This window comes from Ciconia boyciana, chromosome 1, assembly GCF_034638445.1.
Source record: "Ciconia boyciana chromosome 1, ASM3463844v1, whole genome shotgun sequence".
Taxonomy (NCBI): Eukaryota; Metazoa; Chordata; class Aves; order Ciconiiformes; family Ciconiidae; genus Ciconia; species Ciconia boyciana.
The window spans coordinates 213,291,007-213,317,035 of NC_132934.1; the positions used below are offsets into that span (position 1 = coordinate 213,291,007).

Consider the following 26,029-nt stretch of genomic DNA (forward strand, 5'->3'; position numbering starts at 1 on the left):
AGATGATCCAAATAGAAAAGGTTCACATGCCATTTATTCTATAAGCATATTCTGAAATTTTAAATCGGTGTCATATTTGCAAGGAACCAGAAATAACCTAAGGTCTACAAGTGTTTTCAGAGCAAGAATTTGCCCTCCCAATATTCCCCAATTCTTGTTTGAACACTGGAAACCACATTTTCCAAAGCTGCTTCTATACTTGCTGTAATCACAAACTTTAGGAGAGAAGGGGCAAAACGTAAAGCTGGTCATCTTTTCTTAAATGCTGCCATCCTTCAGTCATAAAGATAGTACTTTCGTATTGTATTAAAGCATGGAAATCAAAGTTAGTTAAAATCATATTTAAAAAAAACGCATTCAATCAGCTTCAAAACACAACTTTCATAACTTTTATTTAAAATTAGCCTTGAAACTTTGTTATTTATTTATTTATGCTGCTAGTGATGGCTGATGTTTATCCGCCAAATGTGTAAAGAATAGATAAGAGACTAAACCTACGATTTTAAAATTCATTAGTGTTTGTAAGAGAGGCTTCTCACAAAATTAAATGCCAAGCTTTTCTCTTTGTGTCTGTTCAAGATCTATGATGGCTGATCTTTACAAAATAACTATTTGAGGCCAAATTTGACATGACAAGTCTTAAAACATGGCATAAAAACACTTTTAAAAATTATCATTGTAAGTGCACAGATTTTTCTCCCATTTTCAGTGCAAAAGAAAAACAATTTCAATCCCCCGTTAAAACACTTTTAATTTGAAATTGTAAGGACTAGAAATCAACAATCTAACAAAATGAAGACGCAATATGAGATATGAAGCTTCATAGCCCACCTTTCTTCTTGACTGGCATTCTTCTTCCTACTTCTGAATCTGGTTGCAAGCACTTATTTACAGGTATTAACGATGTACTACTGGAACACTTTGCGAGGTCAGGAACTGGCTATCTATTGCAAAACACTTTTACAGTTCAGTTAGGAAATCCAGCTTCAATCTTCATTTCTATCAATACTTGCTGTTTTCTTGTATTGGACTTCCGATGCTTCCCACAGATAAGAAAAAAAAGGGAAAGAAGCTTTTTGATTTAAGAGATGTTTTCAATTTCTTTAAAATATATTTGAATCTATAAAAATACAGGAGAAAATGTTCCTTGGCAATATAAAACCTTATTATAACTCCTCTTCTGGCAGCAAAGTTTGAAAATTAAAAGATTTTATGTAATACAATTAAGGCACAGTCCATCTCTAGGCAGCTGTCTTAATACTCCACCTGTACATGCTCAAAACCACATTATTTGCAGGACAAAAACGCCCAAATAATCCAAATAAAGAGGAAGACAAAAACAATCCAAAGTGACTCTTTAACTTCTTTCACTTCTTGAATGAAATTTGCTAGCTATGTATTAGGTGACTACACAGCAGACTGAAAAGGTCTCTTTTTCCTCACCAGACAACAGCCTTCAAATATCACCCTCTTACCCAACAGAAGTCACTGGCCAGTCACTTTCATTTTTATTATCTGCAAGCCACCCAGCCTTACGGTCTTTAATGTCCCTCTGATCCTCCCATGTATTAAAAGAGAGGATTGAAAACGAGGAAAGCAATCCCTTGACCTGGAATTATTAAAGTGACAGTGCTGCTCACTGGGCACTTTGGCAAAGCAGATTGCTTTATACCGGAGTCATTGACTTCATGCCATTTCTTCCCTTGCACAGCAGCCACCTCGTGAAAGAGGAATAAGGAGAGTTAGGAGAAGAGCTTCACAAAAGGTTCATTTTCAGAGATAATGAAGTATTAATGAAATAAAAAGCAAGCCATGAGATCAGTCCAGAGTTTCCCACTCAGAAGCGCAGCTGGTTGGCTTCAGTATGAGCCCCTCTCTCTCTCTCCCTTTTTCTGGAAAAACAGAAAGAGAGAAACAGAAACGGGATAGATTTTCCTCATCTAGCTCGTTAAGAAAAAGTATGAAAAAGGTGGACAAGCTCCAAACGCTTCCCTTCCCCGCATGAGGAGCTGTGATGCACATGACAGGGCTTTGTTTTGCATCGTCTTCTTTAGGAGACGGAAACTGTACTTGTGAAGGGGGCGGCTCTGCTTTGCTCTTTCATGTTCACCATTGGGATCTCTCTGTCCCCGCTTCCCTCCGAGCAGGGGCTCTCGCCTCCCCCCTCGCTTGTCCCGGCCCAAAAGGGGACTGTCTGTCGCTTTCTGAAGCGGGACAAGGCAGAGAGGGCTGGCTCGGAGGGCGGAGGACTGGGATGGGGTGCAGGTGAACTGGAGGAGCCGGGCTAGCTTTAAGGAAGGGGACCATTTCCCCCGGGTTGCTGAGGGACAGGCGAGAGGCAGAAGCTGAGGGGATGAGGGAGGGGGTGGAGGTGGGGCGAAGCCAGACGCAACCGGGGAGAGGGGGCTAGATGGGGACCGGACGGGGAGCACAAAGGAGCTGTGGAGAGGGAAGGGGGCGGCAAGGCGGGAGAGGAGCGGGCGATGCAGGGGCTGAGGGGGCCAAGCGGGAGAGGGGCGCAGGGCTGAGGGGAGGCGGCCGCAGGCAGCGCCCAGTGCGGGGTGCTGAGGCCTGGGAAAGGGGAGGGGGTCAGCGGGTTACCCCGAGGACGGGGCCTCCCCCCATCGAAGGCTCCTCGCGCCGCTAGGGGGAGTCCCCGCGTCCCGGCCGCCGGCTGCAGGATCCCCGCTCAGCCCCGTCGCCATGGAGGAGCCGCCGCCGCCGCCATCCGCCGCCCCTAGCAACGAGCACCGGGCCGGGCGCTGACCCCCCGCCCGCCGGCTGGCGGCCAATCGGAAGCCGCCATGCTGGGCCGGGAGGGAAGGCCCAATCAAAGGTGTCCTCTGGAGCCGTGGGTCATGTGAGCGGGCAAGATGGCGGCGCCCACAAGGTGGACGGGAGGTGGGAGGAGCCATGTTGTAGGCGGTGGGGCCTTCTCGGCGGGAGCGGCTCGGTAAGGGCGGGAGCGGGAGGGCCGCCGGCGGGGTCGAGTCCGGCGGGCACGGCTCAAGGTCGTGCGGGTCGGAGCCCGGCCCTGGCGGGAAGGCCGTGAGGGTGAATGCGGTGCGGGGGCAGCGCCGAGGAGGTTCACGGCGTTAGGTAACGGTCGCTAACGGCTGCTGACGGCTTTCGGTGGGGTGTAAAACCCGGGGAGGGTGGGGGGTGAGCCGCAGCCTCCCGGTGTGAGGGCCTCTCCCCTGAACCGGGCCCCGGGGGTCTTGGGGACCTCCAGCTGCCTTACAGTGGTGTGCAAGGGGACAGGGAGGGTCGTACATACGTCACGGGTAATTACAGCTCCATGACGTAATGTCCGTGGTTTACCTAAAGAACAGGTTTGGAGACCTTCCCCTAGACGGGGCAGAAGCGAGAGACCTCAAGGCTGGCACCAGCCCCGCTGATCCCGGGTGAGGTCCTGCTGCATGTCCCTGCTTACTCTGCTCCTGCATGCCACCAAGGCTGAGCTGCAGCAAGCGCAGTCCTATAGATAGGCTGCAGGACACAGGCTTCAAATTATAAAAGGAACTTAAGGTAAGTATGACTAGCAAAGTAAGTCTGGGAAACTTTGCTTTGGGGGAAGAACTTTCCTCTTAGGGAGATGGTGTAGTGGTGGTCTTGGTAGTGTTAGGTTTATGGTTGGACTCGATGATCTTAAAGGTCTTTTCCAACCTATACTATTCTGTGATTCTGTGAAAAACATCTAAAAAAAGCATTTGAATCACTAAATACCAGGTTTAATCAAAAGCTGTTGTGGTGGGTTGACCTTGGCTGGCTGCCAGGTGCCCACCAAGCCACTCTCTCACTCCCCCTCCATCAACAGGACAGGGGGAGAAGATATGATGAAAAGCCTATGAGTCAAGATAAGGACAGGGAGATCACTTGCCAATTACCATTACAGACAAAACAGACTAGACTTTGGGGAAATTAATTTAATTTATTGCCAATCAAATCAGAGTAGGGTAATGAGAAATAAAACCAAATCTTAAAACACCTTCCCCCCAACCCCTCCCTTCTTCCCAGCCTCAATTTCACTCCCGATTTTCTCCCTCTCCTCCCCCTCCAGCAGCGCAGGGGGACCGGGAATGGGGGTTGTAGTCAGTTCATCACATGTTGTTTCTGCTGCTCCTTCCTCCTCAAGGGGAGGACTCCTCACACTCTTCCCCTGATCCAGCATGGGGTCCCTCCAACAGGAGACAGTCCTGCATGAACTTCTCCAACATGAGTCCTTCCCACAGGCTGCAGTTCTTCATGAACTGCTCCAGCGTGGGTCCCTTCCACAGGGTGCAGTCCTTCAGGAACAGACTGCTCCAGCGTGGGTCCCCCATGGGGTCACAAGTCCTGCAGCAAACCTGCTCCAGTGTGGGCTCCTCTCTCCATGGGTCCACAGGTCCTGCCAGGAGCCTGCTCCAGTGTGGGCTTCCCACAGGGTCACAGCCTCCTTTGGGCGCATCCACTTGCTCCAGCATGGGGTCCTCCACGGGCTGCAGGTGGAGATCTGCTCCACCGTTAACCTCCATGGGATGCAGGGGGACAGCCTGTCTCACCATGGGCTTCACCACGGGCTGCAGGGGAATCTCTGCTCTTGCACCTGGAGCACCTCCCCCTCCTTCTTCACTGACCTTGGTGTCTGCAGAGTTGTTTCTCTCACATATTCTCACTCCTCTCCCAGCTGCTCTTGCACAGCAGTCTTTTTCTCCTTCTTAAATATGTCATCACAGCAGAGCTACCACTGTTGCTGATGGGCTCAGCCTTGGCCAATGGCGGGTCCATCTTGGAGTTGGCTGGCATTGGCTCTATCAGACATCGGGGAAGCTTCTAGCAGCTTCTCACAGAAGCCACCCCTGTATCCCCACCGCTAGGCAAAACCTTGCCATGTAAACAGCTGTATGCTTTCTGACTTGATATATGTCTCTGGCTAAGAGTACCCATAAAAAGCGTCCTTAGGTGTGGAATATGAAAGCAGAGTAGATATCTTCATGATTACAAAGTATGGATTTATTTGGGGTTTTTTCCTTATGGTCCTATTTGACAGTTAAGTCAATTTAAACCTGGAGTATTGCCAAAATCCATTGTCCCATTAGTGTCTTCCTTTGTGCTGCTGGCATTAGGGATCATTATGTTAGAAAGTGATCCGGCTGGAAGAAACAAGTACACTGCCCGTTGTTCCTCTGAGTAGTTTTCATCTGTGTGTTTCCTAATCCAAGCTGCTGTATGACGTCAGGGTTGGAGGTGCTTGGGCAGGAGCATCTGGAGGGTTAGATGGTCCATTTTCATCACATCGAGTACTTAAGTTGGCTTAGAGCAACTGCCAAACCACAGCTGCAGCATCACTAAAGCAGTTTGATAGGGTTCATGTAGTCATAAATCTCGTAGTCTTCTGTAGCTGGATTGTGCCCTTTGCATCTGAAGACTCTGCCACGAAAAACAGGAAATGCGTTTGTGATTGCGTAGTGCCAAAAGAGTCTAAAAGTTTATTTGATACGTACTGGGGCTGTGTAACTTTGATTACAGTTGTTTGTTTGTTCCTTATGATCCAGGACTTCAAGATGACAGGAAGAGAATTTCTTGAACTAGATTCTCCGCAGCAAAGACTATATTTGGAAAGATTTAAGCGGATGGAAGTCATACAAAAGATATTCAATGAGCTTCCTAAAGCAGATCAGTAAGTGCTGGTAAAATAAATGAAGATAAGTGCATCAAACATTTCAAGTCTTTTGGAGGCTTTTCTTTTCCCTTACTCTTGTATTGCAAATCTTCCTTGCAGTTACAAAAATATTTAATTGTGAAGATGCTTATTATTGTCCCGAACAGAAGACTTGTTTTGTGTGTTTTAAATATGGTTAGTTCACTGGTATCTCTGGTCCTGCTCAGCTGGTTTCTGGCACGTGCTCCCCAATGCTTAAGGTTCCGGGATGGCTGATCAGCCCTGACTGGCTCTGAGCATTCACACAGTCCTGTGCTAGAGCTAATAAATTTTCTAGGAAACTGAAATGTTGGAGAGCATAAGGCAGATACCTTTGTGGTTCTGCAGGAGTCATCTTGTGTCCCGCAGGGCTGGCCTGGGGCCAGAACTGAGTGAGCATCAACCTGCTCGTTCCTGCATTTCATTCTGCACTGCTCCTGGTTTCAGGAAGGCGAGACTGAGGTATCCAGGTGGTGGTGGACGAGTCAGCCAGAGTCATGCAGGCTCGCCAGCAGGGTTCTGTGCAACACAAAACCGGCTAAATGCCTTCTGGGCCTCACAAACAACCTTTGTGTTTTGTGATACTGCATTTCACTGCAAAACCTTACCGAACCTGAGCCGGTTCTGTAAGGAGCCGTTTGCATGTGTGTATCATCTTGGATAAATTCTGTGTAAATAAGAGTAATCTGAAGCTGCTTTTTTTTTTTTTAATGGGACTAAATTCCTGGCAAAACAAACCGCCGGTAGTAACACAGGGCCTCCCTACGCAAGTGAGAAAGAACACCACCAAGGCTTTATCCCTCCCATTACAGTTAGTGGTGCAGCTTTGTGTAGGATCTGCTGCCCTCACATTCAACTTACAACACTTCTCCTTCCCCAGAAGAGCTGGGGAGCTAAGGGGGAGGCAGATACCTCAGTGGTGGTGTGGGAACGTCTTGATAGAAACTGTGGTACTTAGGGACTGCTGGGCCTTGGAAAGAAATAGCTGCCATGGGTGTGCGCCTTTATTTGAAACTGCCCTGGCAGGACTTAAAGTTTGTGTATCCAAAGGGGAGGTCAGTAATGGCTGGAAAGGGAGAAGAAGCATGCTGCAGTCAGACTGAGAGAGTTCCTGTTCCCCAAAGCTCTTGTTTTTAACACTAGGGAGCTACTATTTAAAATAAACAAACAAAAACCGAAAACAAACAAAAAATCCCCACAAAAACCCAACCAACCAACCCAAACCCCAACCCTTCCGTCCTCCCTTTCTTTCCTTTTTGTGCAGCATAGCAGTGCTGTACATCAATAAGCCTGGGTAGATTCTGGTAGTCCTGGGTACGTTAATTTGCTCTATTTTGGATTCTTAAATACGCTGCTAAATTTTAATCTCGGTCCTCCACATTTATGTGTATGCGCGCATGCGTTTCACTGCCTATGATTGTAAACGTACCAACAGACTGAAATGGCTGGTTTGCAGAAACTGTACTCTGGGGACATTGTGTGAATGACATCCAGTATTGGGGGAGTAGTGATTTGAAAAGCAAATTTCTTTTAAAAAAAACAAACAAACAAACAAAACCAAAAACAAAACAAAAAAACCCTACAACAACCAAGAAACATAGCTCCTAAATAAGGGCAAGAGAGATATCTGACCAGTAAAGTTCTTTTGCTATATAGCATCAGAATTGAATTGTTAGTAGCTTATTTTCATGTTTGAAAATCTGGTGTGTACCAAGAATGAAAGTATTTTCCTGTTCAAAATGAGAAATAGTTGGTGTCGTTGATGTCAGATGTTTTTAATGTTTTAGGTTTTGCAAGATTAGCACCTACATCTCTGAAGTCTTTTTCTGTATGATTTGTCAGTGCTTAATGTTACTCTAAGCATTAAATTGTAGAAGAATTTTAAGTAGTTGGATTTTAAAAAATCATGTATTTTAATTGCTAAATGGTTTAGAGGTTGTCACGTTTGATAATTTTGCAAATAAATATGACATTTGGCCTAGCATAAATTTTGTGACCAGTTAAGCATTTTATTTTCTTTGGGGCTTTGGCAATAAATCCAATTATGATGCATTTTAAAAACACACTTTTAACATAATAATATTGGCACAGCTTCAGAATCAGAGTGCCTTCCAGTTAATTGCTTTGCCTGGCAGTATTTGTCATTCTGGGAATTTTAGATTTGTAGAAACTTAAAGCGAAGAGTTGTTTCCACTAATCAACTGACTGTGCCAGGTATAATGCTAATGATAATGCACAGCTTCCTTCTGTGAGTCAAATGAAATAAATCCCAAACTGCTCATCAGGCTTGTAAAACTGGCACGCATTCCCATTCCTGCTCTTGCATTACCTTCTGTGATGGAATGTACTCAAATGGGAACTGTTTGTCAAGATATTAAATGCTGACTATCTCTGACCAGACTTTGTTCTCTTCTGCCTTCACCATATTACAGATTGCAACAGGAGTAGCTGCTCTAAACCGTATGTTAAAAACATGGTAGATAACAGAATCCAGTCCCTCTGTTATCAAGGGAAAAATAGAAGCTCCAGTTCTGTAACCCAGTATGTAACCTTTAACTAGCGTAACCTCCTAGCAAGGTAGGACCTTAAATTCACGTGTTCCACACACACAAGGAAGGTTTACAGCCCTTCAGCCTACAGAATCACTCCATGTGATCTGCCAGCAGCTGCTGAGATCGCTGTTGTGAGATCTCAGTTGCCATACTTGTCCCACCTGGTCTGTTCTGTTAGCTCTTATGTTGAAACTAAATCCATACTTTTGGGTAAGCAGGCTAGAAACATGGCTGATTACAGGAGCTAGCTGTGATTTATATATATATATATATATTTAGATTTCTTTTGAGAAAACATTCTCCTTAGAAACATGCTGATTAGGAGAGCAAATTTCACAAAGTTTCCATTAGCCATAATTAAAAAAAAATAAATTGTAGAAAAGGCTTCTCAGCCTTTCTTTCACTTCATTCTTGAGGTATGTGTAAACTCAGGCATACAGCAAAGGGTGCTGTACTGGTTGCTTTTGAAAGTAGTTACTCTCCATTTTGCACCAGCAAGAGATTTACATCTCTTATCTCTTATTGTAGGATATTCAGAAGTGAATTGTAGCACTGAGTAAACCAACCTTTTTTTACAGTTCTCAATTGCTGAAGCGACTTCCCTTCTTTCACAGGAACCTTTGTAATCACGGATCATACTTCCTTGCAGCAAATGCAAGCTTATGCGGCTTAGCGGCAAATAACTTCTTCAGGAACATCCTACATGTCAGAAGGGCTTCCTTGGTGTCTGCTTTGCCCATGGCTGTTATTCCATTTCTTTCAACAGCAGCGGTTTATGAAGTTTTTGTGCGTGAGCCATTATTTTCAGGTAACAACCTCATTATTCCTTGTTTTCCAAAGGGCTTTGCTTTCTGTACACAATGTAACACTAGAGGAGCTTTTCCTCTCTGCAGAACGGTGGTCTTGAACTGTTGTGGTCTTGAAAAACCTCCGTTTGTAAAGCAGGGTTTGAAAAACAGGTTATCTAACGCATTGGGCAGCAGTGAGTTCTTGAAGTTGAGCAGGAAAGGACATACGTATGTTTGTTTATATATGTTTATAAAAGAATTTCTGATGACGCATGACTGATTTTTAGCATTGTTTCACTCAAAGTCACGTAAAAGTGACTGCAACAAAGCAGTGGAGTTTCCCCCATCTGTATGATTTCATTTGAAAGTCAACTTTAGAGTGAGATATTCTTCATGGCTTGGAACGAGAGTGATTTTTTTGCAAAAGGAAGAGTCCTTCTTTCAAAATTTCTTGCACACCTGTACAGCTTGGCCGTTTCTGTCAAGCACCTGTTTCTATGGTGTTGCACGCAGCTTATAAATTGCTGTGGTGGAGCTATGAGGATATTGACAGTGAAATATTGTTTGTCACCTAGGTCAGCTAAACTGTGAGGTCTGCGCTGTGGTCCGAGGAGGATTGATAGGGGCTGTTGTAGGTGGTCTCTATCCTGTTTTGCTGGCTCTCCCCATGAACGCAAGCCTTGCAGCCAGGTACGTCTTATTAACCTGCAACGAGTGAAATGTATTTGTTGGCCAAATCTTCAGTTCTTGCTTTAAATTCTGTGGATTTTTAGTCTATGCACACCTGTCGTCTTATAGGCTTTTAGTACATGGAAGGGGGTTTACATGAAGGTCTTCTAATTACAAGGCAAAGTTAGTAAGAGCTACAGCAAGCCTCCAAAGTGAAACAAGATCTGCAAACTGATATACTGTAAAGCAGTTGTCTTTAGGTGGAACCTTACAAGCTACCCATGACATGCCTAGGTATGTGGAATTGTGGCCGTCAGCCTGCCAAGCAGTGAAGATTGCTGCTTGGTGCTGTTTGGCTGGACGGCCAAGAGACCTTACCGATCCTGGGCAGTGCCCAGCAGCCAAACTCCCTGGCAGGTGTGATTCTGTGGATTGGGTCGGAGCACAGTGAGGGGATGGTGGGACTTGGCGAGACATCAGTACGTGGTCAGGATGTGTTCTAGCATTTATCCAGAGAGTGAGCTCAGTACCCAGTACCACCAGGTGAATTTAACTTAGGAGAGGAAGGAGAGAATGAATATCTACCTAAATATTTTTAATGACTTTAATGTTAAATCTTGATGCTTAAATTGGATGGGGAAAAGAAAAAAGTAAGTTTCTACCACTGTTTATGTTGTTTAGGTACTCTTCATCTCCCTTGCCAGGGAAAGAAAATCTATTACGCTACTGGCTCACAACTGCTCAGCCTGTCTTTAGAAAGATGAGTTTGGGTGTCCTTGTACAGGTTCTGACTGGATTATATCTTGCCACTAAACATCATGGAATATATGTCAAAATACTGCAGCAGATGAACGCTAGCAGGGATCCTGAAGAGTTACAAGCATGAAGTTAAGCAGCTTTTCAGTTGCCTTGGATAAGTAACCACAATAAACAAAGAAAGAAGTTGCCTGCTGTCTTTTTTTAATAGAAAAACAAAGTTAAGACTCTGCACTGGCATTCTTTTCTGTTCTGAACTTAAATGCAAGTTAAGGTTTTTGTTATGTCCAGCTTAATGTATATACCTGAATAACAGCATTATAAGGACAGGTGTTTCTTTAGAAATGGGGAAAAAAAGCATTTATATTGCCTGCTTGGTGTTTGGCTCTAAGGTGATGCTACATCTTTTAGAAGCTGTATAAAGGAGTGTTATTGAAAAAGTGGGGGTTTTCTTCATAATGCAAACCAGAGTGATTTTTAAAAAAGGGCAGGTGGGGGGTCAAGGCAAGGTTTTTCTAGAGATTCCTCAAAATCTTGAGTATTTTTCTCCCTGAACTTCCCTCCATTCTGCTAGCACAAAATTTCTGTCACGAGATTACCCCATTCAGGCTGTTACAAGGGTCACTCTATACACTGTAGAGAACACTATTATCACAGAACAAGCAGGAGTGATACTCGTGTCAGACTTCCTAGCATCTCTACCAAGTGACCCCAAAAAAGCCTAGTCAGAACAAACTTTGTCCTTGCAACCCCTTTGCCCTGAAATTAGTCTTTTCCTGAAGCAAGGAACTGTGCTGAGGCCTCAAGTGGCTGGTGCTGTTACTGTGATATCTCAGCTACCTCTAGTTCTAAGATTAGTGGTCCAGACTCATTCACTTATACGTCAGGCTTGGCTTCGCATTGGAGACTGTACATTCTAGAGCAATATAAATTGCTAATTCTCCTACTGCATGAGATATCTTTAGTGTATTCTGCAGTTTGAGAACTAAATCAGGCATTTTTCTACCAAAGCAATCATCTCAATCATCGGATGTATGTTCTTAACTGTAAAACTCATATGATTACTGGTCAGCAACCATCTCCATTTAATAAAATTCAGGTATCCCCAAGAGATGCACATGGAAATACTTATTCATGAGAATTAAGAATTAAGAATTCAGCATTGAGACCTTTAATTGAATTGGCTTAAAATTTATGCTCTATCATTGATGAAAAACATATTAAAGGAGTTTCATCATGTTTATCTACTTTTTCCTAACAGATTTTTTGTTACAGCAGGAAAATAATGCATTCTGTTTCTCTCCAACCAGGAGTAGCAGCCTGATTTGTACAGGGAAGCAGCAAAGACAGGCTGCCTCTGCAACGGTTGTTACGTCAAGTTAGTTTAGTTTTCCTTAATTCAAAGCATTGCTGTATCATGCACTATTCCAGTACTGGCCTGCATCTAAACAACCATCTTGGCCCTACCTTAATCACCCCCACTTTAGACAGTCTCACACAGAGCAAGTCTGTTACAAGACAGTGAATTAGGGTATCTCCCAAAGTCATCAGACTTCAACCAAGAGAACCACTTGCCTGTGATAATAAAAACAGAACATAAAGCTCTTACTTTGCAATAGTATCTTTAAGAACAAAAACGAATGGCTCAGTGATTGTTGTATGAGTGCTTAACAAAGCGATAGTTAAGATATTGTTAACAGATCCTAGCGCTTTTTAAAGCATGAGACTCAAAACTATCTTCCATTCCATGTACTATTTTCATTTTGGTATCAATTCAAGTGATAATTTTTCTTGGAGTAATCAAAATGCATGCTCTGATATTTAATGATCTGACTTGGACAAACCCCATTTTTTTAGATGTTCATTTCTTGGGGTGAAAGGTGAAGATTGTATGTAACAAGAAAAAAAATCACATTCTTCAACTTTTTTTTTAGTAAGTTGCAAAGACCAATATTTGTTTCCAGCGTAACTGATGAATACACAAATTGCAAATATGTCTTTTAAGTGTTTGGCATTGGCCATGTCAAAGGTCAGCTACATACTCCTTCGGAAAGAAAGGTGCTGTGTTTATAAAAAAGGCAACTTTTCAGTTGTACTCTGTGTACTTCTCCTTAAACAACCGGGGGAAAAAAAAAGTTCTCAAAAGTAAGTTAAAGAATAAAGACTGAAACTGTTTCAAAATTCATCAGGACACCAGGATGCCATCAGTTAAGTTCTAGCATGCGTGCGGGTGAAGGAGCGCCCTCACGGAAATCCGTAAACATTGTTTTGTACGTGGGGTACAACATACCAGCAACCACCCCAGAAGTCAAAGGACGAGCTTTTACCAGATCTTGGCCTCCTACCAACCGTACCAGACTCCTTGCCAGCACTGCCTCCCTGTTTGAAAACCTGAACCAGAACAGGTTTGAGTTGTATCCTTTCTTCTACCCTTTTAGTAGACACTCGCCAGTCACAGGCAACGTACCACAGCAACAGCTTTTGTTGCGCTCTTAGAAGAATGCACGTGTCTAATATAGAACCTGTATTGATGGACTTTTCACTACTCCAAGTCTGAACTACTGCCAAAAGAATGCCGGGAGACTGCCTCGAGATAAGAATCAGAAATACTAAAAAAGCACTAATTTTATCTTTTATATGTACCATGTTGATGCTGAGTCTCAACACGACAACCTCTTCCACAGCCCCCTGCAAGTGATACCCTCCTCTCCCCTGTACCCGCCCTAGTCCAGCTCCTGGCATCCTCCTGCTAACGAGCAAAGGCAGAATTATTTCTCCAAATATGCATATCCCACTGAAACCAGGTGAAAAACCATAGAATCGGCTACTGTCAATGTGCAGTTTTACACAGGGTGTTCTTTGAACCCAGAGCCCATCTGAACAACTTCTAATATATCCCTGAGACATTTACAGCCTAGCAACAGCAAATACAACCCTATAAAGAGAGCATTGCTGATTCTAGCAGAAAACCTCTTTAACTACAAGCTCTAGAGAACGTAAGTTTTTAAAAATCAGTAAATTTACAAAAGGCCTTCGTGTTTTGCAAAAGATCTCTTGTGTTTCACAGGGAAAACTGATTACAGTTTTGACAAGTGGCATGAGAAATCCGATCATCTGGAAGTACCAAGAGAAGCCAAGTGCTGGAATGTGGTTCCCCACATTTACTTTGATATAATCTCTCCAGGCGGCTAGGGATTAAAGAAACACCGATTTCTTTTTTCCTCCCAGATGCTGCTAAGCTCTTCAGAGGAAAGAGAGAGAAGTTAATTTGGAATGCTACTGAGTTACAGCACCGCAACCAAACTGTAAAGGACTAACAGAGAGCTGAGCATGAAACTGTTTCTTATTTAAACGCTAAATAGTCTTCAAGTGGCTGTGGGGTGGAGAAATCCTAGAAAATGAAGGTAGCATAGCCACGCAGTGTAACACTGATGGCACTCGGTTCTGTGGTACATCCAGTTTAACACACACAAATTTCAACGCTGAAGAGGGTGTTTTCTACAACTGGAGGCCAAAAAGGCAGAGCATGCCAGTATGCTATTAAATTTTTAAGCAATGTTTTTTGTGAAACATTCCTTTTTCTCAAGCTGCAGACTACTTTCACTAGAATGCCTGGATGCTAGAAAGCCAGCACGCTATATTAAACTGCTCTCTCAAATAAAGCATTTAAGATTAAGAGAAATCAAAGAGTACAGTGCATGGCTCACTCTGGAGCTTTAAAAATGTTCTGTCCTTTCAGCACCCTCAAACTTTTTGTTACAGTTGCTCCAGTGTTTAGCGTGGAAATAACCTGATGAAAGATTATGGTTTAAGAGCGTATTAACTAGTCATCAAACTTCACAACCTAAAAATGGGACAGAAAGCAGGAAGCTGCCAAGAGACCACAGAAGTGTTTATGTAAGTATTCTGCTCCTCCGTGGTTTATTGATCAAACATAGCCACGTTAATAAAATATTAAGAAAGAAAAACAACTGTAAAATACAAGGACTACAACTCTATCTTCAGTTCAAGGAATAAAGCCTTTGTTTTGTCCTCACCACAAACTGAACTTGAAAGATAGATGAGGAACAACATTTCTCCTGGATACCCTGCTCCATTTTCTCTCGTTTTCCAACAGATGAACCCACACAGATAGCAGCAACAGCATCTTCCCTTTCCGTTTTCCCATTTTGTGGAATGAACCACTCAAAGCAAGGCATGAATGAGAAGGAAAAGATGAAAAAACATTTGAGCCCATAAACTGAAAGATCAACAAGTCTGCTTTTATTATGATATCGTATTCTTATCTGGATGGCACATAATTACAAAGAAACATTTACAATATATTTTCAAGTATTAAGTTATGTAATTTCAAGGCTTCCACTTCAAAAAGCTACATTAATAATACACCATACAGATAGTACAGTCGGTTAGAATTTCAAATAACTTCCTCCCCTCTATTTGGTTTAAATATGATTCAGTAGGCACTAGAAATGCCTGCAGCCACTTACTTCCTTGGGACTTGACCTTGTTCTTGTACTGGTAAACATCATTTTGCATGTCAGAAAATCAGCTACTCTCAGACACAGCTCACAGGTAGTTTCATGACTAGAGTGATGTGCAGGTTCACAACAGAGACCAGAGCTAAGTCCCTGCCCTCTACTGTTTAGCAGTGATGCAAAAAGAAAGAATGCATATTTCAGTTAACTTAAAAAACACTTCTGCACTGAAGTAACTGTAAAAATGCCACTGTAACATCCCATACTTGCTACATTAGTGTTTCTCTTTTCATCAAACATGTTAAACTTCAGAATAAAGCATGTTCGTGAAGTCTGAGCTAGGCAGGCTGAGCCTAGGTTGACTCTAACTCAATTATTTCCATTTTGCGTATCAGTCAGTACAGGTCTTGATGGTTATCTCTGACTCCTGTGGCACTGGTATAACCCATCAATTACAGCAGGGTTACACAATTTAAGACTGAAACTCTGAACAGTCCTGTTGATGCCACCGCAGAGGTGTAAGGGAACACGTATCCCGCTAAGTCTCTTTTGTGCTGGCAATATACCCTGAACAGATGGAATACTGCACACACTGGAGTAAAACCTGTTTGATAGGACATTGTCTTTTTAAAAAACATCTTGGATGACAGTAAATGATCCCAGCATTCAACCTTTTTTTTTTTTTTTTAACCAAAGACAGTGAAAGCCCTGTTACCTCTTTATTCTCATTTCTTATACTACCTTTTAAAATAAAGCAGGAAATGTGGCCAGCAGCTGGTCCCGTCTCTTCTGCCCCAACACAGCTGAATCCACTTTAGCATAAAGAAAAACAAGGATGCTAAATACACATATACTTTATCACACAGTGATGTTTCACAAAGAAAAATCAAACTCCTTTTATATTGACGAACACTTGACAGGGTCTAGCACCAATAAAGCAAATGACTGGGAGAAAACGCTTTCACCTTCTACTTAGCCTTAAACACAAAATTTAAGGCTTTAAGAACCAAGACTTCAGAAACACTAAATAGAATCTTTTTTTAAGGAAGTTAATAAATGAAACTGGTTTAGGAATGTCTATTCTTTGTGAAACCTCACTTTACATATTATCATTTTCACAATCCTTCTTCCCCCAACTGACATACATATAAACACCCTAAACATTATAATACAACTGAAAAAACAACCCACTCATCTTTTGTGATAGGGAGAAACACTGACTAGTACAAGAAAACACACGCTACTGTTTGCCAAACTATTTTTCCTCCTATCTCAGTTAATTATGGAGCATTTTTCAAATCATTAGCCTCAAGATACATATTTGCTCATGTCCAAACTGTGCTTAATTATATAAAGTTATAGATTTCTGGATACTGTAAGAGGCTAAGTTAAGAACTCTACAGTAAAATTAAGCACATGCATATACATGCAATATCTTTAAAATTTAAAGCGACTTTGAAGTAACATAGGAATTTCAGGGCACAGAGATTTACTTAGGGGAAGCTAAAGTAACGAGTTACTTCGATGCACTGCATTCTTCAAACTGCAATTCTCGTTAGAGGTCCATGCAAACAAGTGACTTCTCTACATTAGGATTCCACTGTACAGATATAACCAGTGTTCAGGCTCTGTTTAATCAGGCAAAACTCCGCATCATGAATTAGAGCAAGCTAGAGAAGGACTTTTTAAAGGTACCGTGCATCCCTAACACTAGACAGTATTTTAAACCAACAGGTCACAAATTCTTTTTTTTTTTCCATTTAAAAAGCAATTTACTTACACTTTTGGGACAGTCCCCTATGATAAAAGGCTGTGAATGTCACATCCCACTTATTAGCATATTTTCCCTTTTCAGCTCATCAGATACTTAGGTTAATAGAAAATGCCCCCCATTTCAAATGGCATAAGCATTGATTTTCTAATTCAAAACGTAGCTCATGTATTGGCTACTATGTGCATATTCATTTAAAAAAGGAAAAGAGGAAAACAGCTAATTCGAATGACGTGATTGTAATTTTCACTTTTAGTTATCATCCAGAGCTAGAAACATTTTGGCAGAGTAGGCCAAGGACCAGAGAAATCATTTCCTGAACCAGTCGTTACAAGAGACTGGCATATGCAAAGCAAGCTGTCTGATACCGCATTATGGGAATATATTGATCCTTACCAGGTTGCGAGGTGGAAAACGACTGTTCTTTAACCCCTACACAACGGAGCCTGGCAGGGCAAGCACCTAAAAGAGAAACTGTCAGAGAGGTTTTAATAGTAATGTATAACTGAGATGCAGTACAATTTTATATGCATGCTTTCTTTTGCCGATCATTACTATTTTCTTAAGTCTGTCCAGTGACGATGTCTTAATGAAGTTTTTGGTTTGGTTTTCTAAGCAAGCATTTTCAGCTCCTCAGGATAAGCAGGCTAGACATTATCTGACTCAAGACCGGGTAGTCAGTGTTATCTTTACTGGCAACTGCGAAGTGGAACCGAGCACACCTTCATGCGTCAGGTCGGCATGATCTTTTCACCCAAGTGCTGCAAACGGGCTCTGGTGGCACCTCTCTGTGTATACGCGCGTGTCAGTTTGCACGATAATTATCGCACTGCTGTACACAGCTTTGCACGACTCTTACGCCAAACAGGCTCAGACCACTACCGTCCACACGCCAGATTTACACGGCCTTTAACCAAGGCCACCATCTGGCTCCCAATGTGCCGTTCAAGAGATATTTTTTTTTGTTACCCTGGCCACTTAAGTGCCAGGTTCCCCTCCTCTGCATCTCCCCCAGTACCACCCCATCACCACTGTATTTATTCTTTTCCTCCGCACCATCGCCTGCTTCCTCCGCCACGACGCGAGGCCCCTAGGGGCGAGAACCCCACGAGTACTTGCAGCAGGTACTTGACCCTACATTTTGAAGGAGGCCGCCGCTCGCCGAGCACAGATGGAGCAGAACTCCACCGACACCTGATCCCGGTCCACGTGGAGGCAGATCCCGCCGGGGGCCGCCCACTCCTCCTCCGTCACCACCGCCGCCTCCTCCAGGCTGGGAGGCCGGGAGCTGGGGAGGGCGTAGTCGTGGTCGCTGCTCTCGCCGGCGGGCTGGAGGTGGTGGTGATGGCGGCGGGGGCTGCCCGTGTCCCTGAAGAGGCTGGTGCTGAGCTGCAGCCCGCCGGCGCGGATCCCGGCTAAGCGGCTCAGGAGCTGCCCTAGAGCGCTCTGGTTAGCCAGCACGGCCCGCAGGTAGCTGCTCTCCCGCTCCAGCTCTCGCAGGCGGCGGCTCAGGCCGCGGTTGCGGTCCCGCAGCTGCCGGTTCTCAGCAGCCAGGCCCTGGAGGCGGCTCTCCAGCCCCAGCACGTACTGCTTCTTCTTCAGCCGGTTCAGCCGCGCCGCCGCCGCCGCCTTCAGCCGGCTCCCAGCCCCGCCGTTCCTCCGCCCGGGCGCCGCCGGCCTCTGGCCCTGGCCCGGCGGGGGCAGCGGCTCCGGTTCCCCACAGAAGCAGCCGCTCAGCTCCGCGTCCAGGTCCCAGTCCGGCCGGGCCGCCTCCAGCAGGTCTCCCAGCTCCAGCCCCGGGAACCAGTCCTCTTGCTCCCACACCTCCAGCGGGCCACCGGGCGCCTCCGGTTCCTTCTCCTGCCGCCGCGGCTCCAAGGCGCCCGCCTCCCGCCGCGGCGGCTGCTGTTGTTTGGGCCGCGCGGGGCCCGGATCCCCTTCCCCGCCGCCATCCCGCCCTCTCGGGGTCTGCCCCGCGCCGGCTAGCGGCCAGACGGCGCCCGAGGGGCTCGCTCCGCCGGAGGAGGCCGCCAGCAGCTGGGTGAGGCTGTGGCGCATGGCGGCGGCGGGCGAGGGGCCCGGCGGGACGGGACGGAGCCTGAGGAAAGCGGCGCGAGGCTGCGGCCCGGCGCTCCCGCCGCGGTGCCTGTCGGGAATCGGCACGCTGCGCGGGGCGGGGGGGGGGGGCGCCTCGCGACTGCGCCCGCGCGCGGGAAAGCGGCGGCGACGGCTGTGAGGGGGTGTGTGTGTGAGGAGGGGTATGTGAGGTGGAGTGTAGGGGGTGTATGGGGGGGGGGTGTGAGGAGGGGTATGTGAGGTGGAGTGTAGGGGGTGTATGAAGGGGGGTGTATGGGGGGGGTGTGAGGAGGGGTATGTGAGGTGGAGTGTAGGGGGTGTATGAAGGGGGGGTGTGTGAGGAGGGGTATGTGAGGTGGAGTGTAGGGGGTGTATGAAGGGGGGTGTGTGTGAGGAGGGGTATGTGAGGTGGAGTGTAGGGGGTGTATGAAGGGGGGTGTATGGGGGGTGTGTGAGGAGGGGTATGTGAGGTGGAGTGTAGGGGGATGTATGAAGGGGGTGTATGGGGGGTGTGTGAGGAGGGGTATGTGAGGTGGAGTGAGGGGGTGTATGGGGGATGTATGAAGGGGGGTGTCTGAGGGGGGTGTGAGGGGGTGTATGAGAGGTGGGTGTGTGAAGGGGAGTGTGTGGGGGTGGGTGTGAGGGGAGTGTATGGGGGATGTATGAGGGGTGGGTGTGGGTGTGTGAGGGGGGGTGTATGAGTAGAGTGTGTGGGGGGGAGGTCTCTTACCCACAGATGCCGCGGAGGGGAGGAAAGGAGGATGTCCCCCGGGGGCAGCAGTGTTTTGGGGGCTTTCCTGCCGGACCGCGGCAGGGGCTGGGCCGGAGGTGTTCGGGGCTGTTCTGTCACACAGCGAGTGGGTGTCCCCTGCCCACATTTAGACTATTTAGGTACCTGTTTTTAGGCTCTCTTGCAGTCACCGGAGGGAAACGGGCACTCCTCGCTGCATATCAACTAATTAAAACAGAGTGGCCGACTCAAGTCCTACTATGTTCCTTCCTCTCAGACCACGGGCCTAGTTTGTAGCCTGGGTCAGTTGGCATTTACACTGTAGATGCCTGCATTTAGATTAATTAAACATGCATGCAGGGGGATGCAGGATGGGGAGGGATGCAGGATGCAGGGGGATGCATCCTTTTCAGGGGGAAAAGGATGGTTGAAAAGGAGGAGGATGTGGTCCATAAAACAGGTGTGGAATGACACTTGTAGGAGCCAGGATCAAAACGAAAGACTGCAGTTTGTCTTGCAGCAGGTAGTGGAGCAATACTTCTCACCTGGCTTTGTGTGGGTTCAAGGAGAGTCCAGCGAAGTTCAGAAGACAAGTCTGTTGACAAGTACTACTTAGAAACCACATCTGTGCTATACATATGTGGGAAAGAACTTGGGGAGCTCTGGGGGCAGCTGCCTCAGCCCAGGTGGAGAATGCCATTTGGCCCATCGTGGGTTTTTTGTTGGAGAGTTAAAGAGCAGGAACTGAAACTCAGCAGCCAAAAACCTCTTCCTTGGCTCGGAGAGAGGCAAGAGAGAGTGGGATGCCTCTGTATCCCCCAGTGCTGACAGGAAAGGGAAGGATTTTTTTGTCAAAAATTGCCGGACATACACCCTTCCATTTTGTGCATCACTACTATTTTCTCTACAGAAAACACCTAAAAACCAGAAAACACTTAAACTGGCAGAACATCTAGAACCTCAGCCTGTTTCGAAGACTATTGAAATCACCCAAGGACCTGCCAATTTATTTTGAGCTGAACAGGGATATACATAATGCTATGACATTAAATAAGACTAAGACAACCGCAGAAACCTGTAAGACTACTAGACAACTCTACACAATGATTTGCTTGAGCATCAGGTATTGTATGATATTACTGTTTTGCCTGTTAAGTTGCTGAATCATGACTGTTTATGACGTAGACACTGCAAGATGGGATTTCTTTCTTGGAGCCTCAGTATTACCTCTTACGTGCCCAACCTCTGTTGAACTTCAAGGGAGAATCAAATGCAAAAGGTTAAGGGTTTGAGCTTTGGTCCATTTTGGAAAATAATGTGCTTTTAACTGTAAAAAATGAAAATCTCTGATACAGCAGAGCTTAGGACCAAATAAATCCATATTTTACATTTTCCACCCTAATCTTTCATGTCACAGGTTTGACTAGTTCAACAATCCCTGTTCAGATTTAACAGTATGGAGCTTTAACTTATGTAAAAGTGTAACAAAAAAAAGAAAGGCTACAGAACAGTCCTCGTAGGAGGACTTTAGCTGGTAAATACATGACAGAGAAATCAGAAGATGGTCTCATGGAAAGGAACAAAATGCAGCAGTGTGTTACAGTAGAGGCACCTGCCGAGACGAGAACAGAGGAGAAAGCTGCAGTTACGCAATAAAATGACAGAGTTTGATATTCGGCGCTCTTTCTTTAGTCAGTAAATCCGTCCTGTGCTTGCTGTAAGCATCAAACTGCAGCGAGAGTTTGTGGTATGCCTGGTTACTGCTTTCGAGCTGTCGTTGGAGCTCTTGGACCTTCAGGTCATTGTCCACTGCTGCTGCCTCTTTCACAAGGTGCTTTCCTGCTCACTGCCTGGCTTTTTCTGCACTCTCCAGCTTCTTCCCCAGCTGCTGAATTTCCCATTGGGTATCTTGCAGAGCCTTGTCCCTCTCCATGGCAAGGTTCAGTAGTCGCTCTTCCTCCTGTTTGCCCCCTCCAGCTTGGCCTACAGCTCGCTGCCCTGAGCCCTCTGCTGACTCTGCATGCCCTGCCTGTGCAACAATTCGTTGGCACTTCTGTAGGCATTGTAGCTGTTTTTTTAGTGAATTGACTTCCCAGGCACAGGCACTTGCTTGCTGGCTCTGAGCTTCTGGCAGCTCCTTTCCTCGCTCCCAAGCTCTGTGACGCTCCTAAGTGCATTTCTCCTGTAAGGAGCCTAACTGCTGCGAGAGCTTTCTGGCCTGGGCAGTGAGCTGGAGCACTTCAGCTTCCTTCTCCCTCACAGTCTGGCTGAAGAGCGTTTCGTTCTCCTGCTGCAGGTGCTTCTTCTCCTCCCACAGCTGCATATGCCGCTTCCTGTGTTCATCCTTGATCTGGATCGTTTTTTCGTGGTTGTTGGCCAGATCCATGAAGCGCCCCTCCAAGTGCTGAATCCGTTGGGTCTGGGTTTTCATTTTCACAGCATCCTCTGTCCTGTTTCTCCAGCTCCATGTTGAGCTGCTCCAGGCTTTTGCAGCATTTGCATGCATCGTCTGCTTTTTTCTTCAGCATACAGATAAGGTGGTGCTGCTGTTCTAGGCATGAATGTAGCAGAGCCTTCTCACTCTTCTCTTTAGGGCTCTCGCAGAGTTCCTCCAGGCCTTTTGTCAGATCTTCCATGTCTTTGCCGGTCTCTGGATCACTTGTGGGGTTGGCCATCCCTGCCTCTCTCTCACCCAGAGCCATGGAGCCCCCGTCTCACACAAAGATGAGACAAAATTTTATAGTGACTGCTTCTCTTAGTGGCATTCAGCATAATGAAACAGTACCCAATGGTTACGTGTCCAACACCACTTGGTAAGCTGGCAGAGTTCCTCTGGAAGTCCAGAGAATGCAAAAGCAAAGAATGTAGGCTTAGTATTTATGCATTTGCTGATTACTAGCTTTGCTAATTATTCCTTTTCAAAGTGCTATTGTAGCTACAAGAAGTACTATTATATTTAGGTAAAAAGCTTGGAAGTGATAAAGCTGTAAATAATTCCTTAAGCCATCCTTTTCCTCTGCCTTTATTTTCTCCTACAAATCTGGTATTATAAATGCAAGCAAAACATGGAGGGTTACATCAAATTTCTAGTTGATTTATAAGATTTTAATAGTATATTGCTCATTAAAAAATAGCTGAATAGACTTATCCTGTGCTTGGAGATTTACGAATAAAATAAAAGATCTCTGCAATGCTAATAATTAATGAATGCCCTCTGATACAAAGACTTGGTGCATGGAGAAATGGTTCATCATTTGAGTTTTGACATTGATTTGCTGCATTAGTTTAGGCATGTCATTTTAAAAGTCCGCTTCCTCGTGTAAAAATAAGGGAAATAATATTTATGTTACATTAGCCCCAAAATCATTACTGGTGCCTAATCCTATGGCATACTACCCAGACATATGAAAAGTCAGCCTAAAACCAATCTACAAGTTTTTCATTCAGACACAGACCTGAAACTACACAGCACATGAAACAGCACGCCGATAATCAGGTTTTGCGAATTCCTGGGCTTTGACTGGAGATAAAGATAGGATGTGGGAAGGAGCCAGCCTAAAGGAAGGACAAAAAATAACGTACAGCAAAAATGAATTAATGCTTGTGAAGCATGGACAGTTTCAGAGCTGCATAGCGGTGACCGTCAGTAGAGACCCTACCCGTCTCTGCCGTCCTGCGCTCCCCTAGCACTGTTGCTACCGTGGATGCTGCCAAACATTTGGAAAGAACGGAGGAGAGGGGGAAGGCTGAAAAGGTTTAGGCCATCCAGTGGAAACGCAATGAAGAGCAGGGTTTGAAAGGAGAAAAATGTTTTCTTACCAGGTGTTTTTTTCCCTCCAACCATTTGTTGCCACTCCTGCTGTGGGGTTTCTCTCTCCCTGGAGATCCGAGGCTGAATCCAGTTACCCCTGAGCTCATGCCTTCAGCTGGGCTGGTTGGAACTGGGCCAGCCCCGTAAGAGTGGCTGAAAGAGCTGGGAGTGTTTGTCAGCAAACAAATGCCGCTGACACTCTCAAAAGCACCCAGATTTGGTAAAGGGAAGAGGATTTCCGCAAGTCTGAACAACTTCTCTCTCTCAGCTTGCGCCCTGTGTGTGCCAGAGGAGATCGCAATAGCAGGCTCTGACCTTCTCAGAACATGCTGAAGGTTTACAGCAAGTAAAGACACAGCCTTTGCCCTAAACAATTTGCAGCTTTATTCAGCAGTTAATGAAAAATCTGGCAGATAGGATAGGGAAGTGGAAAAAGAAAATGCAGCTGGAAGGAAAAAGTCAGGTGCAGGTTTTGCTGACTCCACTGGAAAAGGATACAAAGCAAAGAGGAGCGAGTGGTGTGGGTAAAGGATCCGAAGCGAACAAGGCAAGGAGGGCGCAGTACCCGATCTTTCAAAACGGGTCAAATCAAAGTGATGTGGGTTGCCGCACCAGCTAAGGTTTGCAGGCTTACTTGCAGAAACGGGAGGTTTCTGAACACAGAGCATGAAAGGAGAGCTGGGAAGTTGAAGCCTGTTTTAGAGGAAGGAAAGATGGTGTAATTTAGAACCCATACACACACACACACATATGCATGTACATATATGCATACCAAAAACACCCCCATTCCAGACTAAAGCAAAGATGAGCTTGTGAAGTGAAGGGGGGGGGGGAAAGGAAAAAAAGTGGTGTGCTTCTCTGGGCAAGGATGGGTATTTGATGCAAAGACATCCTAGGAGTATGGCTGCTTTGTCATAAAGGTGACCTGTAATTCAGAATCAAAGCATAGCTATTAATTTATTCAAACAGTGAGTAACTAACGGTACACCTTTAACATTTTGGTTATGGATGACTAAAACCTTTCCTTTTGACTGTAGAGCAAAGAAACTAGTTTCTTGAAACTTTTTGTCCTATTCAACGTCATAAACTTGCATTTCTCTTACCGACCTGGAACATACTCCTGTAGTTAGGAATGACTATGAATTTGGTAGAAAGCTGTATTTATTGTGACCCACATTCAGGGGGATGTCAAAAAAGTCAATAATCTTTTTTAAAAAGTAAATTTTGTGTGCCTTCAGTCAGATATTTTCAATACAGAATACCTGATGGTTTACATGATTAGATGCAGCCATTACCTTCAAGCACCTTGTAATAAATCAACACAACATCCTTTAGCATGAGGTGAAATTGTAATGTTTCTACTCTATAATTAAATCCTACAGCATGCATAGGGTAATCAAAGTACTCTTTACACTGATAAAGCAGCTTGGTTTGTAATCTTCCCTTCTACTGAAGTTCATCTCACCAGGACAGCTTTGACTTTTGTGTATGACAATAGTAAAACAGTAAAAAGATGCTAAGCACAGCTGCTAAAGCTCTGCTGAAAACCTTTAAGAGCTACAGCTTGATGCAGACTCCACAGCAGACTAACAATGATACCAATAACTTGAACATATCTAGCACTGTTAAGCACTACTATACTTTTCAAAGGCACTGCTGTGACTGCCTCTGCTCACCTCCTGTAGATCTGGAAGCACGAAGACGACTCACTCTTGTGTGTGATGACAACTATCCTTACAGGTTTACCTAGAAGAGTCTCCGTTTTCTGCACATGCTGAAAAAAAGGTATTAAAAACTGGGGAGGAGCATTGAATTTTTGCACTAAAGGGACCATTTTTGTTACTTGGCTCAGTTTGGTTAATCTAGATGAGTACATAATACTGCTGTGTCATTAGTTAATCACACTAATTAATTACAAGTGCAGTGCAAAAGTAAATCTTATGTTCATGTTCAGGTAGCTTTTCGAAATTTAAACTGAGTTTTGATCTCTTTAGTGTAGTGGTAAGCAATGTCTTTTGAGGTAATGACAAAAATGCTCTGTCTGTCTCTAGAGTGGTGCAAGAATAGCAAGACAGAAGATGTTCTACTTGACCAGAAGACGAGGAGATTGACACTATCACAAACCAGACATTTTATTTTGATGGCAGTCAACTATCAAAATTTTGTACAGTATAGAACACAGCAGATTACATGACGCTTGCCTGCAAATCTAGAGCCTCAAGACCCCATCCCTACAGCTGAAGTCCCAAAGCTATTTTGACATAGCAATGCCTTCAAGCTTCACAGGAAACACAACAACTTTAATCCTGTGAAACTGTAAGTCATTTTCACAGCAACCTAATTTTCAGGTGAAAACGCATTCATATAGGCAGTGAATACAAATTAACCAGGGGCCTCTTTGCTTTTCCAGAGTCACCACCCTTTCAGGAGTGGCTATTTAAGAACACAGAAGCAAAGCACCTGCTGTACCACATAAGTACAAATACGTTATTCTGAAGTGTCGTATGCACGTTGTTCCCTAGTCATACAAGAATAATTTTTGTATCTGGCAAAGTGGAATCTGTAGCAGCTACCAATCTCTTCCTGAGGCAACCTGAAGCAATAAGATACCAAGACTGACAACTACTTTTGGCTTTTGTAAACTCCACAGACTGCCTGGCTGATGAGAGAAAGTGGGTTCCCCGGCAGGCTGAATAGCACCTTTCCTTTTTTCCATTC

At 45.0% G+C, this 26,029-nt stretch overlaps 4 protein-coding genes and 1 long non-coding RNA gene across 7 annotated transcripts in view; 2 read left to right on the forward strand and 3 right to left on the reverse strand.

Annotated features, from left to right (window-relative positions):
• DLG2 (discs large MAGUK scaffold protein 2) overlaps positions 1-2,744 on the reverse strand; it is a 1,049,275-nt gene extending 1,046,531 nt beyond the window's left edge. Inside the window, exon 1 of the mRNA XM_072850809.1 lies at positions 832-2,744. Within this exon, the coding sequence (XP_072706910.1) occupies positions 832-850 (19 nt within the window). The 5' untranslated portion in view covers positions 851-2,744. The remainder of the gene's footprint in view (positions 1-831) is intronic.
• Positions 2,745-5,538: 2,794 nt separating this feature from the next.
• LOC140646606 (transmembrane protein 126A-like) lies at positions 5,539-10,656 on the forward strand. The gene is made up of 4 exons (XM_072850811.1): positions 5,539-5,659; positions 8,847-9,040; positions 9,596-9,710; positions 10,371-10,656. Exons 1-4 carry the CDS (start codon positions 5,544-5,546, stop codon positions 10,573-10,575), a joined length of 630 nt encoding a protein of 209 aa, XP_072706912.1. The 5' UTR covers positions 5,539-5,543; the 3' UTR covers positions 10,576-10,656.
• On the reverse strand, positions 9,592-18,854 carry CREBZF (CREB/ATF bZIP transcription factor). Of its 2 annotated transcripts, XR_012040500.1 has the most exons (4): positions 17,833-18,854; positions 17,091-17,168; positions 15,665-15,735; positions 9,592-9,725 (listed from the first exon to the last, which is right to left on the reverse strand). XR_012040500.1 is itself a non-coding variant. In XM_072850810.1 (3 exons), exons 1-2 carry the CDS (start codon positions 18,750-18,752, stop codon positions 17,120-17,122), a joined length of 969 nt encoding a protein of 322 aa, XP_072706911.1. In that variant the 5' UTR covers positions 18,753-18,854; the 3' UTR covers positions 14,693-15,735; positions 17,091-17,119. The 2 variants fall into 2 exon arrangements, 1 of the variants encoding a protein (XP_072706911.1); XM_072850810.1 differs by lacking the exon at positions 9,592-9,725 and having other exon boundaries at positions 14,693-15,735.
• Positions 17,983-25,179, forward strand: LOC140646607 (uncharacterized). Of its 2 annotated transcripts, none has more exons than XR_012040502.1 (3): positions 17,983-18,164; positions 20,411-20,623; positions 24,997-25,178. It is a non-coding gene; the product is annotated as an uncharacterized lncRNA (long non-coding RNA). The 2 variants fall into 2 exon arrangements; XR_012040501.1 differs by lacking the exon at positions 17,983-18,164 and adding an exon at positions 18,597-18,735 and having other exon boundaries at positions 24,997-25,179.
• CCDC89 (coiled-coil domain containing 89) lies at positions 20,986-22,202 on the reverse strand. Its single transcript, XM_072855771.1, is given in 2 exon segments — positions 20,986-21,953; positions 21,955-22,202. Coding segments are annotated over 2 exon segments (1,056 nt in total). The 3' UTR covers positions 20,986-21,145.
• Positions 25,180-26,029: the final 850 nt, after the last annotated feature.